Source organism: Cavia porcellus, unplaced genomic scaffold (genome assembly GCF_034190915.1).
Source record: "Cavia porcellus strain 051 isolate PalLab524CR breed Dunkin Hartley unplaced genomic scaffold, mCavPor4.1 scaffold_14, whole genome shotgun sequence".
Classification (NCBI taxonomy): Eukaryota; Metazoa; Chordata; class Mammalia; order Rodentia; family Caviidae; genus Cavia; species Cavia porcellus.
In genome coordinates this window covers 38947291-38962025 of record NW_026947497.1, presented here as the reverse complement: position 1 = coordinate 38962025, position 14735 = coordinate 38947291, and the positions used below count along the sequence as shown (strand labels likewise).

Below are 14735 nucleotides of genomic sequence, written 5' to 3'. Positions count from 1 at the left end.
TTCCCTTCCGTGCATAAAGACAGCTAACCAAACTCCTTATCCCACTAAACCCTGCCGTTCCTCGTACCTGTGCTTATTCTGCTGTTTGCAGCCTCCTGCTTTCCATTGTGTTGAGCATGGAAGCTGTGCAGGAGACTGAAATATTTTCTACAGTTTTTGGTTTGACACTTGGGGATGTGATATTTCTACACAGGGCTCTATTGATTTTTTTTTTTTTTTGACAGAATCCATTTTCCAATTAAAAAATAACCTTATATTAAGAGAGTCTTCTTTTTGCCAATTAGGTCAAAGTCCTAAAATTTTAAGACCCAAACCCCATGGTTTAGAGCGAACTGATTCACAAACCATAGGTGACTTTCCTACAAGAAGAAAGGGTATGTACTTTAGCACCGCATGCTCTATGGGACCCTGGGAATTTATTTACTGTGGAATGTTTTTTTCTTAAAGAATGAGTGAGAAAAAGAGCCTTAAATACTGTGACCACTGTTGTAAATATAGCTTCCCTGCATGTTGTTTCTAAAGGCAATGCTTCCCATAATACATGATGAGTCTAGCTGTTATACCATTAACCGCAGCATGTTAAATATTTGATAATGTGATATTGTCTTATTCTGTTGCATTATTTCTTTAACTTTTTAGACGACAGTACATTGTTTTCTTTAAGCTTATTAACTGCATGTGAGTTCCAGTTGTCTATCTATATATGTATAAAATACATGTATTCTGTCCTGAGACATCAGAAAGAATTTATTTCTATGTATTAATTGGGCCATTATTTAGAAATTGATAGCCTTTGCATGTCAAAAAAGTGCAATATCAGCTTAGCATGGTGTTTCACACCTGTAATACCAGCTAATTGAGAGACTCAGAGGGAGGATCATAAGTTTGAGACCAGCCTGAGCGACTTTATCTTGGAAGAAAACCTTTTCAAAAAGGATGGGGATGTAGCTCACTGGTAGTCTGGTTGGCTTGCATAAGACCCTAGGTTCAATTTTTAATACCTTAAAAAGCAAAAAAGTGAAACATAAAGAATTAATACAGCATTCTGTAAAAGACTGTTTTTAAGTATGTGGACAAGGAAAGTTGTTTTAATTTGAATTTAATAAATGAGTTTAGTTTTCACCGTATTTGAGTCAATAAAAATACTAGAATATGAGCCTGAAGGATCTGTTTAATCCTTTGAAATGCTTGCCTATTTTGTAATTTGATGGTGATTATAACACAGTTGATTAAAATTACCCAGATGAACAAAGACTAAGGAAACATAGACAAATGAAAACCTTTCTTTATACACTCCAAATGAAACATAACTAAAACAGTTACCAAATATGTTTAAGTACTCTTCTAAAAATAATTAATATTAACAAATGCTAGTGTTTTTATCTTTTTTGCTCACTCTGTACATTTCTGAAAAATAATTGAGTCTCAACATTAAGAAAAAGACCAAGAATTCTGTGGTACATATTAAAATAATTTTCTTCTGCAAAAATGAGATAAGTAAAAACTCTTTATTTTAAAAAATTGAATATAAGTATTAATATTACTTAATTTTATTTAACTTGATAAAGGAGACATTAGTTGAATTAAACTAAAAATTGGAGGTGATTATTTAATTACAGCCATTTCTTAAAGTATAAAGATCATTTATCTTTTTGTTTGTTTCCAGATTGAGTACAAATTATTTTTATAGATTTGATCATTAATCCTTGTGTTTTTAGCAAATTTTAATTCGGTTTTACTGAAGTTTTTAAAATCCTTCCTATGCATCATTTTGCATGTAAACTTGTATAACTTATGCTTTGATATGAAAAAATAGGAATATTTTTACTAGATGATTCATATCCATATAGAAGACAAATTAGTAAAAGAATGAGTTAATAAAATAATGAAACAAATAAAGCAAGTATAAAGGAATTGGGTCACATTAGTTTTTCTTACTCTCTTTACATTTATAAAATATTTGCTTAAATTAAGAAGCAACATGTTACAATAGGGCTTTATACTTGAAGTTAACAATCATGAAGCATCTAATTTTTCCACATAGTGTTTAGCTGTGTAACCAAGTGGAGTATACCAAGGAATACCGTTGAGCCTTATTTCATGTGTGAAACTAGCTTCTCTTAGATTTGATCTGACTGTCTGATATAAATTGAGATATAGCAGATCTTGTTTTGCAAAGTTTGTGCACTAAACTCTTCCTTTTTCTTACTTTTCAGCCAAGCCAGCACCTTTAGAAATAAAACCATTGCCTGAATGGGAAGAATTACAGGCCCCCGTTAGATCTCCCATCACTAGGAGTTTTGCTCGAGAGTAAGTATTTTGTTTAAAATATGTACTGTGAGTAACATGACTGTCTGGAATTATTATCGAGCAAGATAACTGAAACAGTGGTTCTCAGAGGACTGTCTGGAGAGCACCCCTTTTGGGGGTCCACAAAGTCGAAAATTTTCACTAAGATACTAAGAGGTGAAGTTGCCTTTTCTATTCTCTGTGTACAGTAGAGTTTTCCAGATCATATGTGGTAATAATCATGTGACAGTAATAGAATATGTATTAAAAACATTTCTATTTTCACTTCTAATACAGCATTAATGGAATAATATATATAAAGTATCTTGAGGTTTTCAATAATGTTAATTGTATTAATCATGACACAAAAAATTTCTGACAACTACTAATCTAGAAAATACAGTATTTTCTCATAGGGCTTATTGAGTTGAGATTATTTAAATGTATAGTAAAGTGAGAATAATTTGTGAAACTACAAATGGACTATGTTTGTTTAGAGGTCTATATACAGGTATTTTTTTTTAAAAGAAATAGGAATTTTAAAATTGTTTTTCTTATGGATTTCTACTTACCCATAAATTACTGATAATATTTATTTTTGCTTGCATTATAGAATAGAATCTGAAATCCAAAAAGGTCTTTTGTAATAAGATGTGTGTGTGCGGGTGTGTTAGTTGTGTATCGTGTGGACAATAAATTGTTACAACAAATGTGTATAATAAACAAACATAAATGAATCTTCCAGAAAGATGCACGCTATCACTCATTTTTATTTTCTAGGAGTGAATTTAGGAATCGTGTCATGTTTATGTTCATGTTTACGATGGTAATTTCTGTGTTCAGCTCCTCTAGGTTTCCAATATCCCCCCGGCCGGATTCAGTGCATAGCACAACATCAAGCAGTGACTCACACGACAGCGAGGAGAACTATGTCCCCATGAACCCAAACCTGTCCAGTGAAGAGCCAGTACGTAGAGTTTTTGTCCTACTCTCTCCCTTCCTGAACAGTCCTTTGAAAACGTTGTTCCAGCCTGTATGTTTTACCTTCGTGTCTTTCTCCCCATACTTAAGAGAAAACAGGGACAACTTTTTAAAATGCTTTTTGTATTTAAAGAAACAAAGACTAAAACCAATAAATGGCACATGTGTGACATCATCTGTAACTATAAACTAGTTGAAAATATAGTAAGGTTTTGTGTTTGCTAGCTCTCCATTACTAAACCAAATCCTGAGATAATTAACTTATAAATAGGAAGGATTTATCTGGGCTCACAATTTGTGAGGTCCCAGTCCATGTGTGGTTGGCTTTGTCATTTGGGGCCTGTGGCAGGTGTGAGTGGCAGAACACAATTACTTCATAGCTAGGGAGCAGAAGAGGACGCATCACCAGTGACCGAAAGATCACCTCTCATCCCCTCACCCCTTCATCCCCTTAAAAATGCTGGTACTTCCAAACAGTGCCACCTTGGGGACCAAGACTTTAAGACATGAGCTTTGGGAGACAGTTTAGATCCAAATTACAGCAGTTTTCCAGTTCCCCTCATTTAAGGTGTACTTGACTTTTGATACTCTTTGAGAAAATAAACTGGAAGCATCTTATAATGTATTTACCAAGCTATTTCCTCATGTGTGAGGTCTTTAATAATCTTTCAGTAGTATAACCTTGGGCTTAAAAGAACTGTTAAAAGCATAATTTGTTTCTGGTTGGTTATATTATCACAAGGCATGAGACCTCTTGGATAGTAACAAGCATTTGGTTTCCTAGAAATCAAGCAGTGGAGAGAAAATACTTCAGATATTCAAGAATACAAACCCAGCTTAATTTTTAAAAATATTTTGCTTTTGCTTTCCTTTAAATCAGAATTAATGCTTGTTCAGTGCTTGTTTAATGAGTTAACAGATAAGAATTCCAGTTAAGATTAGATTTGCCTCTTAAAATCAAAATAAGTAACTTTGACTTACGACAGGGATTTACTTGTATATTGTATGCCAAAGTCTAGAAAGTCAGTCCAGACTTTTAATCCCAAATGCAAGGGTAAGGCAGGAAAGAAATAAGAAAGTGATCATTAGAAGAATGTTTGCCAAACCTCTTTAATTTTGGAATTTAAATTATTTATGAAATACTGAGAATTTCTCAGAATCTCATGTGTGATTGCATTGATGAATTCAGTTAAAAAAAAAAAAAAAAAAAGACAGTCCTAGACAGTTGAGACAGGATTGAACCAAAAGAACTAAATTCCCTGAATTGAAATGAGGCTCATACATTTCCTAGATCAGTGAACATGAGATGGGCAGTATAGTATGAAACATTTTTTTCTTACCATAGCTGCTTTCTCATTGCTGCAACAAAATACCTGATGCCCACAAGTTAGAAGAAGAGAGAAGTTTATTTTGGCTTACAGTTTGTTTTCAAACCATAGTCAGCTGGCTCCAAGGCGGAAGGCATGGCAGAGGAGAAAGAGCTCAGGGCATGGTGGCAGGAGGAATGCAGAGCTCAAGGAGGAGGGAAGAGATACACCCTTCCAGGCCATGCCCTGATCACTCACCTCCCAAGCTTTACCTCCCAACATCACGTTTAGCTATCAACTCATCCGTGGACTCATCCAGTGATGAGTATGACCCACGTGATCCGGTCACCTCCCAAAAGCCCCACAGATGGGCATGTAAGATTTTAGGGGAGCATCTAGATAGAAACCATGGTACATTTGGGTAAGGATCAAGTCACACATGCATCCAGTGTGCCTGTAGTGTGACACTTGAAATTTGAGTGAAGGTCATACCGTTAGAACAGACCTAAATATTGTGACGTAGCAGCACAACACAAATATCTTCAAACAATTTTATGCATTTTAAAAGCATTCAGAAAAACCTCGCACTACTGTTTGGTTGTTTAATTTAAAGAATACTTACAGTAACTCCTAGTGTCTTGGTTGTTCTCCAAAAATTTTGTTTTTGAAAATGTGGGGTGAAAGACCAGACCAGGTAGAATAAGACCAAGAGCAAACAATGTCCTTGTAGACACACAAATTTATCAATATTTAATGATGAAAAAAATTAGTTCTAGAGGGAATTAATCGTAAAATTCAACTAGCAGTTGTGAGAAGTTTTCTTTAAGGAGTTTTTTGAGATTAAGTGTGCAGGTATCATGAATGGATGGATTCTTTTGATAGCCTTGATGTTTTGGTTACTTTTTCTGTCGTTGGTGAGACAAATACCTGACACTCAAAATGAGAGTAGGAAAGGTATATTTAGCTTGCAGTTTTTGAGGGTTTCAGTCCATATTCAGCTGGCTCCAAGGCAGGGTGGCAGATAGCAGGGACCAGCCATTCATGGAGGCTGCAAGCGACAGGAGTGAAATGGGCATTAAGGCAAAGCACACCTCCTTCCCTCGCTAGTGTTGTATGCGGAGTCTGCCCCAGGTGAATGTAGCACTCAATCCCAGCGCTGGATAATGAACCAGTCACAAACGCTAGGCTCAGCCGCCTCCATGACTGCATGAAGCTTTGGGGGGACATTTAAACAAACCATAGCATTGTCTAAAACTGTGAACACTGTAGGCATTCCCAAGCAGGGAGAATCAGGTTGTAAGTTCTTTCATTGGTCACCTTTGAAGACAGACCATCACTCATGCTCACAGTTGATTTTTTTTTTTTTTTTTTTTTTTAATGTGAGAGTGAAATATGGAGCCATTCAGGGGAAAAAGTTGTTGATTTCATTTTCTTTATAATTTTTCTTTATAAATTAGGAAGGGAGGATTTGAACATCAAAACTCTCACAATTGTGTCCTTTATGTTATCTGCAGTGTTTTTTAATATTTTATTCGAAGTAGTTAAGTTTGGTTTACAAGTCTGTTGCTCCAAACAGGCCATCATGTTGACTTGGGCGGATGGCCGGTCACACACATACCATGTAGCTCACTGTGCAATCCAGGCCTTCCGGTGCTACTCACCAGGCTGTGGGCCCTGCCATGCACTGTGCTGCCCCCAGGAAGAGGCAGCTTTCCCCACTTCACTGGCAGGCTTTGTGTTGGCTGTCAGCAGCTTGGCTGCCACGCGGTGGAGCAGATGTAGTATTTGTCTAGCAGGTGTCCTTTCTCTAAAGCACAGCTTTCTCTGTTTAACCTGAACAAAAAGAAAGCAAGTAGCAACCCACAAAAAAACAATCAACAGAATCACATTTATGTAATTTTCAAATTGACTCGTTCATTCCATACTCCATCCTGTAAAGTTGGTTCTGATTTTCTTCAGAAAGACGATAGCTGGTCACGAACACCCCCATGGCAGAGGCAGTCCTAATTCGGTGCAGTCCTGCCCCTGAGAAGTCCGTAGCATTTCTAGATGGGGAAAATGTGGCGCGGCATGCAAACGGGACATGGTGGGAACACATTTGGAAAACGACCATAATCGGGGTGGAATGGATGTAGGGACCTAAGTTCATTCGTCCTTTCCTCTTTATGTATCATGGTTCTTAAAGTTCCTGATAGCCTGCTCCACTTTTCTGCTTCAGGCTTTTTCGTTCTTGTTTAATCACTGTCCTCTATTTTCTTTGCCTTCTTTAAGAGAGCACTTGCTTTACAATTCCTTCTAGGAGAAAAACAGGATCAAGTTAAGAAAGGCAGAGGAAATTAAGTGTCCAGAATTCCAGATGATTGCGGTAGAACAGAGCTTGCCAGTGGAGTCATCTGTAGAGTGTAGTTAGCGTATTCTCTTAAAGCCTTTGCATAATGTGTAGAAAGGTCTTCTTCAGTTTAACTTAAATCCTGGACTACAAGGATCCTTTATTATAAAAGCATTATATAGTACAGATAAAATTTTAATTATGTTCAAGTTGTGCTTACGTGACCAACTGTGGCTCAGTGTCCTCTCCTTAGTTCAATCAAATTTAACTTTTGAAACTACTCTTAGCTTGTTCTTCAGTTTAAATCAATTCTTAGGTGCCAGGGGTTTAGCTTGGCAGCCTAAGTGCCTGCTTGGCAAATATGAAGTGGTGAGTTCGATCCTCAGTACCAAAAAGATAAAATAAAAAGAAAAATAAATCAATTCTTAAGTATTACTTTTAATCTCATGTTTACTTTTCTAAGCAGACATTTCTTCAAGCTATGTTCTCCTGGAAATAAATTATTTAAGCTCCAGGAGATAGCAGATAAGACGAGTGGTGTGTATTGGCTGTAGGGGTCTGTGCCTGCAGTCCCAGCTACTGAGGCAGGAGGGTCGCTTGGCACAGACATTCAAGAGCAGCCTTCGCACACAGCCAGACTTCGTCCATTAGTGAGTCTCAGGTGTATGCGAGCACTGATTTTGTTCTGTTTCACTTTCAGAATCTTTTTGGTAGTAATAGCCTGGATGGAGGAAGCAGTCCTATGATCAAGCCCAAAGGAGACAAGCAAGTGGAATATCTGGATCTAGATTTAGATTCTGGGAAATCTACACCACCACGTAAGGTAAGTAAAACTTTGTTCTATAAATACAGTTACAAGCCGGGTGTGGTGGCACAGGGCCGTAATCCCAGCCCTCTGGGAGACTGAGGCAGGAGGATCATAAGCTGGCACCAGCCTGGGCAACTTAGTGACTTAGTGAGACCGTATCTCAAAATAAAAAGACTAGGAATATAGCTCAATGTATAGGCCCTGGTTTCAGTCCCTAGTACCACAATACACACATGCATACATGCATGCATGTGTACATACATGATACATACATGTACATACTTAAAGAATCATTTCCTTTGGGAAAACTGTATTTAATTTAAATTTAGAAAAGTATAGATTTGGGAGTATCTCAGTCATATAGAACATTTGCCTAGCATGCAGAAGGCCCTGGGTTCAATCCTTAGCCCTGCAAAATAAAAAATGAACAGATTAGCAAAGTCTGTTATTCAGTGCTGCTCAGAAAATCACAGATAACAAAATTACAGACTTACACATTTGCTTTTTCTTTTCTGATGTTATGGAAGTTATACATTCTCTGCTCTCTTAGAGTTTACTGTTGAAATGATTCCTGAACAAATTCTGAAGTTAATCAGTGTCTCCAATCTCTTTAGAATATTAGCTCAAAAATTATGTGCTATTTTTATCAGAAAAATTTTTTTTTGTTAAACTCACAAATTAGTTAGTACAAGCACTCTCCTTACTACGCAAACAACACTTAATTTCCCGACCTGTTTACCGACTCATTCCTTCTTGAATCTCAGCCTTTCTTTCTGTAATAGTTTTTCCTTTCTCCTTGAAGTACAGCCATCAGAAGTTCCATTAGTCTGCTAGTGGCAAATTCCTTTCAGTTTTTGTTTAATTTAAATGTCTTTCTTTTGCCTGTGTGCTTGGAAACAATTTTGTTGAGCTTACAGTTCTTGACTGGCAGTAGCTTTCTCAGCACGGGGGAAATATCGTCGCCTGTACCTGACTTCTGTTCCTGTTGAAAGTGCTGCTGCCATTTCTTCGTAGGTCGCCTGTCTTTTCTGTCTGGCTGATTTTAACCTCTTTTCGGTCTGTAGCATTTTATAGTTTGATAACAGTCTGTCTAGATGCACAGTAGATCCCTTTTTCTATATCTTATTTGGCCTAAGTAGTGCTACCTTTTTTCTGGATTTATATTTTTCTCAGCTCTGCAAAATGCCTTCAGTGTCTTTAAATATTGCTTCTCTGCTAATTGTTTTATTTTTTTGGTCTTTATGAGAACTTGTTATATTTCCCATCTTTATTACTATTCTTTTATAATTTTTAACTTCTCATTTCTCTTTAACTGGATAATTTTGCTACATCTATCACTGGTTTTCTAATTTTCAATTTTTCTTATTTGTTTCATTCAATGTTTGTATTTCTGAACGATGGTGGATTCCTTTTTGTTATACCTCACTGATTATAGTAGTTTTTGATTCCTTACCCAATTTATGCCTTTTTAGTTTTAATTCTTGATTTCTTTTTAATATTTATGTGTGGATATTTTCTGCTGCTGAGAGGCAGCAATTTCCATTACTGACATCCTTGAAGGTTTGAGTTGTGTTGATTTTTTTCCACTTACTACAAAACCAGTGGCTTGTTTCCCTTACGCTTATGAGGCCCTAAATTTCCTTTAGAAAGGATTTTTTGTTAAAAACCAGGCGGTACCACCACCCTGGGACCACATTACTTCTTTTTAGGGAGAAGCCTCACAGGATAGCTGGTTTGTCCCCTCCTTCCTTGGGCCTCCCGATTGCACTGCTGAGATTGGTGTTCATCGTAAAGATAACATTACCCTTGTTACGCAGCAGCTCCGTGTCCTCCTGTTTCTCTGACACCTTACCTATTTTCTTTATTTTCTAGTAAGCCCAACAGTGAATCAGGAATTATATCTGTTTTAAGTGATCTAGCCGTCAGTCAGATTTTGGGAATTAAGAGGGCATTGACCTATCCATTTTTTCCTGATTTACTACTTTGCAAAACATTTTTTTAACTCTGAGAGTAAACACTGATTAATGTTCTCTGGGCTTTTGAAAAAAGTCAAGTTTAAGCTAAAAAACCAGTCAAGTTGTATACGTCCCTATTTTCTCTGAATTTCATCTGTGATCAGAGCAGGAGTTTGAGTTCCTTTTGTTGTTTGAATTCTTCTGCAGGACTATTTTAACCTTAAGAGAAAATAGTGTATGATTAAGAGAGAGAGATAAAACTGATACATTGATGTCATTCCTGGTTTTTTGGGGTTTTTTTGGTAACCCGGCAGAATTTCTGGAGCATGCAGAGTGTCTGTGTGTCTATGTTTTGAGGCTGAATTTCACTCAGAAACACTCCTCTGTATTTGACACTTTGTGATGTTTTCCTGTTTTAGCAAAAGAGCAGCGGCTCCGGCAGCAGCGTGGCGGATGAGAGAGTGGATTATGTTGTGGTAGACCAGCAGAAGACTCTGGCTCTGAAGAGTACCCGGGAAGCCTGGACAGATGGCAGACAGTCCACGGAGTCTGAAACACCCACCAAGAGTGTGAAATGAAAACACTGCCTCGCCATTTCTGCGCAGAAGTGAACTCAGTTGTGAAGATAAACCCTGCTTGCAGCCGTCTCACCACTTCTTCTCTTAAGCAGATTGCTCAGTAGCAGGGTGGAAATCAAAGGGCCTTTCAGACATAAACAGTTTGGACCGTAAATGGTGCTTCATGGTATCTGAACAATTTGTTGTAACGTGTAAATACTGTGGGAAAATAGTATCTTTAGCTCCCAGAGAAACACTCGTAGTTAACACACTTGTAGTATGACTATATTTATGCACTTTTCATTTAAAACATTGGTTTGGGTATTCCCAGTGTACCTTCACAGAATTCCTTGAGGAGTTCTTGTTTTTCCTTACACTACTCTATATGACAATACTAAGTGAACTAAGCTACTTTTTTAGATCTGGACATTGCTGTTTAATCCACAGCCTGACAACATAATAAGTAGATTCCCAATTTAGCCATCTCCCTGAAGTTTCAGGTAGTAACTATTAGCTTAAAGTAGGGTATAATTGGATTCATCCTGTATTACCTTCGAAAAATGCTGAGGATGATGTATATACAGCTGTCAGAATCCAGTTCTTTGGTTCATGTACATTTAGGTTTTTCATAGTGGATCTCTGTTGTATTTTGTTAATTACAGTGTTTTTGGTTCATTGAGTGAAGATTCTGCAGGGATCTTGCACCTTTGAAAGACTGAATATAATTACACTGTCAAGGAAGCGTGAAATCATTGATGGCTTGAGGATGTGCTCTTTCACTTGCTAACATGTATTAAACATTATTTGCAAAAGGTAGATTATGTAAAAGTCAGGTACGTACCCAGCACTGACGTGCTAACACTGATCAGGTTTAAACAGCGAGTTTTACTCGTGTTCTCATTAGCCTTAGTGTTGGTTTCCAGTTTAGAATTAAACAGTTGACATTTGCTCTTAATAACAACAACATACTGTGATTTTTTTAATTAAACAGTAATTCAGATGTATTACTCTAAGAATGAAATTCTGTCATTTGACACCATAGTGCCCTTTCTATGTTTTTTTTTTCACTCAATATTCTTCTTGGCCTTATATTTAAATCCCTATGCAATTAATGTTTTATATCTGCATTTTTTTAAAAAAATAGACATTATATAAGTGATTCTTACATGTAGCAACTATTGCTTTTCCAGTAAAAGATTTAAGGATTTTGTACTGTGATTTGTATTCATTGCCCCAGTTCACAAAGTAGTGGAGCCTTGCTATAATGTGAAATCTTACAGTCATGGACCCCTTCCAATCAGATTTCTGAATTTCAGAAGATTGGTGTAAAACTGTGACATAACTATCAAGACCACAAATTATAGTGAGGATACAATTATATTCATGTGTCTTGGCTTTGCAACATAACTTAGAAAACAGATACAGTTTTCTTTAACCTAAATTATGTATACTCTGTTACGTATTGATTTGAGATTTACTAATAGATTTTAGGGGACATAGAAATGAGAGTTCCACCGCTGAAACAAGACTGTTCCACTCAGACATCTGACTGTTGTCTGAGTGTACAGATGTGCCCTGATTTCTGGCTCATTGGCCATAATACTGTGCCTAACTAATGTCCTAGGTTTATTTCCCCCATCTACAGACTAAGCGTTCATAACAACATGAATTGTATACTAGTAACATTTGATGCTTTTAAATGTTTGCTTCTTAAAAAAAAAAAAAAAAACAAAAACAAAAAATACACAAAAAAATCTAAAACCAAGAACTGAATTTCGAAGTGAATGTTTCAATAAAAAAGATTGTTTGAGTTTGGTGTGCAAGCTGTTTTATAATAAAAACAAAAAACAAAATTTAAAATCATTGACATGTGTCTAAACTATCAAAATACACAACAGACTTGGCATGTAAAGATACGAAATTGTGTTACCTTGAGGATGACCATATTTTGAAGTTTAAAACACAATAATAAGTGTATGATTAATTCATAAATTTAAAAAATTATCTTTAAAGCTGTCTATTGGGAAAGTCCAAAGCAATTATGTCTGTTTTTAAGTGGAATTTCTCCTTACCTTTTTATAAGTTACTATTTTTGTAAATCTATAGAACTGATTTTTATAGATCTTGCCATTATGTTGACTCTTTAGGAATTAATGGGCTAGATATACCTTAATCAAAGGTAGAGTACAAATTTAACCCTGTAAGACACTAGATTCAATCCAGAGGCCCTCCTGCTCCCCCCACAAAAGGAAAAGAATTAAGAAAGGTGGTTTGCTTTAGAAAACTAATTCACACAAATCATTGCATCGACAAATTAAAAGGCAGTTTCCTAGAAAACGTTATTTTAAAATTTTTATGTACATATTGCCTGCAAAGTCCAGTTTATCACTGTAATTGTATATTGAATTCCCATTTGTGATATTTTAGTTCATTACAAAGGATAACAAAATTTCTGAATAAATGTGTATTTGGAGTTATAGGTGATAAAACCTCAACAGCCAATTTACTTCTCTGCCTTGACTTATTTGAAGATTATTAATAAAACTTTAGTAAGTTTTTAAATATGTGTTTAAATCCTTTTAACTCATCCCTAACTCAGCTTCAAGAAGCTAGACTCCAGCAACAGATGGCATGAAACCACTGGTTAACCATGTAACTATAATGATGTGTCAGAAATCTTTTTCTTCCATTCCTTTTGTTATTTTATAAGACTCGTAAGATCTTGATGATGGTTTAAGTGCCAAAGCACAATTCTGCTTTCAAAAATCAAAGTTTAGACTTGAGAAATTTAAGCTAAGAGCTCACAGAAAATATCACTCAGTAAGCTATAAAAATATTTTTAATTTATACTCTACATAATTTTACTGTGAACACTAGAAAATTCTCTAAAGGTACTAAGGGAGAGAGAATGTGTGTAGAGAAAGCATTGTATTTAATCACAGGCTAAATTTAATTTGATATAGAAATACTGTGTACATTCAGGTCACAATTTCTTCTGGACTTTTTAGATATAATTAATGGGGCTTATAATTTTTGTCTTGATTTAAAGAGGAAATTGAACATCAATGTTTGTTTTTTTAATAGTGGGAAGTTGTCTACTTTCCATGATTAGAGAAAAAAGTATTTTTTGTGTTTTGCTAAAATATTAATTACTTTATGCTTGCACACTATTCCACAGACACTGGTCATGGTTTGTTGGATGCTTGCAGATTCCTTTAATGCCTCCTTATTTTGGCCCATTCAGAGTATTGGCATTCGGGGTTGAATGAGTACCCAGCCTTTGGCAGTTTACAGCAACATGGGCTGACCCTTCTGTTCTCCCTTCGGGTCATCCTGGTAGGTCTCATCCATCACTGTCAGGTACATCGGGTCAGTGCAGAGGGTTGTCCTACGACCAAGTCAGCTGGGTACACAGAGCAAAAAAATGACCTGTATCCTACTGTAATTATTCTTAGCAACAGCGGAATGTCATGTGTAAATTTTTGCATAACTTTAAAAACAACTATGAGCTGAAAGGCCATGGCACAAGCAAATATTGTGGAGGTTAAGATAAAAATAAGTTGTCAGATTATTTAGATGGTTTTCTGTTCCACAGACTTCTTGAGGTTCAGCATAAACTACATTTCAGCGAACTAATTAGTTAAGGGGTTAGCATGGTTTCTGCTTCCTTTACATAAAGGCACAGTTTTGTGTGGGCTCTGATAACCTCCACCAATTGTCGATAATAATCCCAAATTTTAACAGCGAAATCTTATGTAAAATTTTATTTTTCTCTTTTTTGCATATCTTTTGTAAAGATGCCATTGTAGATATTTTCTGCTACCAAATAAAACTTTTCAAACAGTTTGGCTTCAAGACCTTTAAATAGATACTATTTTGGATACTATTTTGAAATAAGGACATTTACAGACATTTTATAAATATTTAATAAGAATATATAAATGTGCATTTCCAGCCCATCCTTAAACTCTCTTATTTTTGTTGATACATGTTTGCAGTATGTAACAATTTCATTCATTGTGGGAGTAGATGCATGTACATAACACTTATAAATTGTCATTTCATCCCTTCCATTTCCCCTCCCCTTCCATCTCTTGGTTCCCTTTTGCAAAAGATCTGTCTCCCTGTTTTCTGTTATCTGACGTTTATTTTTCTCTTTATGTTTTGGTTTCTGATGTAAGAGAACCATGTGATACTTCAGTTTTGAGTGTCTGATTCATATCACTTACCACTGTTGTCTCAAGGTGAATCCATTTTCCTACACATGACTCAGGCTTGCCCTGCGTGGCAAGGTAGTACTCCGCTGTGTATAGATGCCACAATTTGTTTTTTTGGTACCAGGGATCAAACTCACGTCCAGATGCTTGCAAGGCAGGTGCTTATGCCACTGAGCTAATTCCCCGGCCCCATGCCACAATATTTTTATCTGCTCATCCGTTGATGGACACATATGCTACTTGCTTTTTTTTTTTTTTTTTTTTCCTGGTACTGGGGATCGAACTCGACCTT

At 36.2% G+C, this 14735-nt stretch overlaps 1 protein-coding gene across 7 annotated transcripts in view; it reads left to right on the top strand.

Annotated features, from left to right (window-relative positions):
- Gab1 (GRB2 associated binding protein 1) overlaps nt 1–14069 on the top strand; it is a 118630-nt gene extending 104561 nt beyond the window's left edge. For 5 of the 7 annotated variants that reach the window (XM_013160337.2, XM_003476849.4, XM_063260827.1 and 2 more), the window contains 5 exons: nt 285–374; nt 2217–2310; nt 3133–3256; nt 7607–7729; nt 10089–14069. In XM_013160337.2, the coding sequence (XP_013015791.1) occupies nt 285–374; nt 2217–2310; nt 3133–3256; nt 7607–7729; nt 10089–10247 (590 nt within the window). In that variant the 3' untranslated portion in view covers nt 10248–14069. The remainder of the gene's footprint in view (nt 1–284; nt 375–2216; nt 2311–3132; nt 3257–7606; nt 7730–10088) is intronic. The other 2 variants (XM_013160338.2, XM_003476848.4) reach the window with 1 other exon arrangement.
- Nucleotides 14070–14735: the final 666 nt, after the last annotated feature.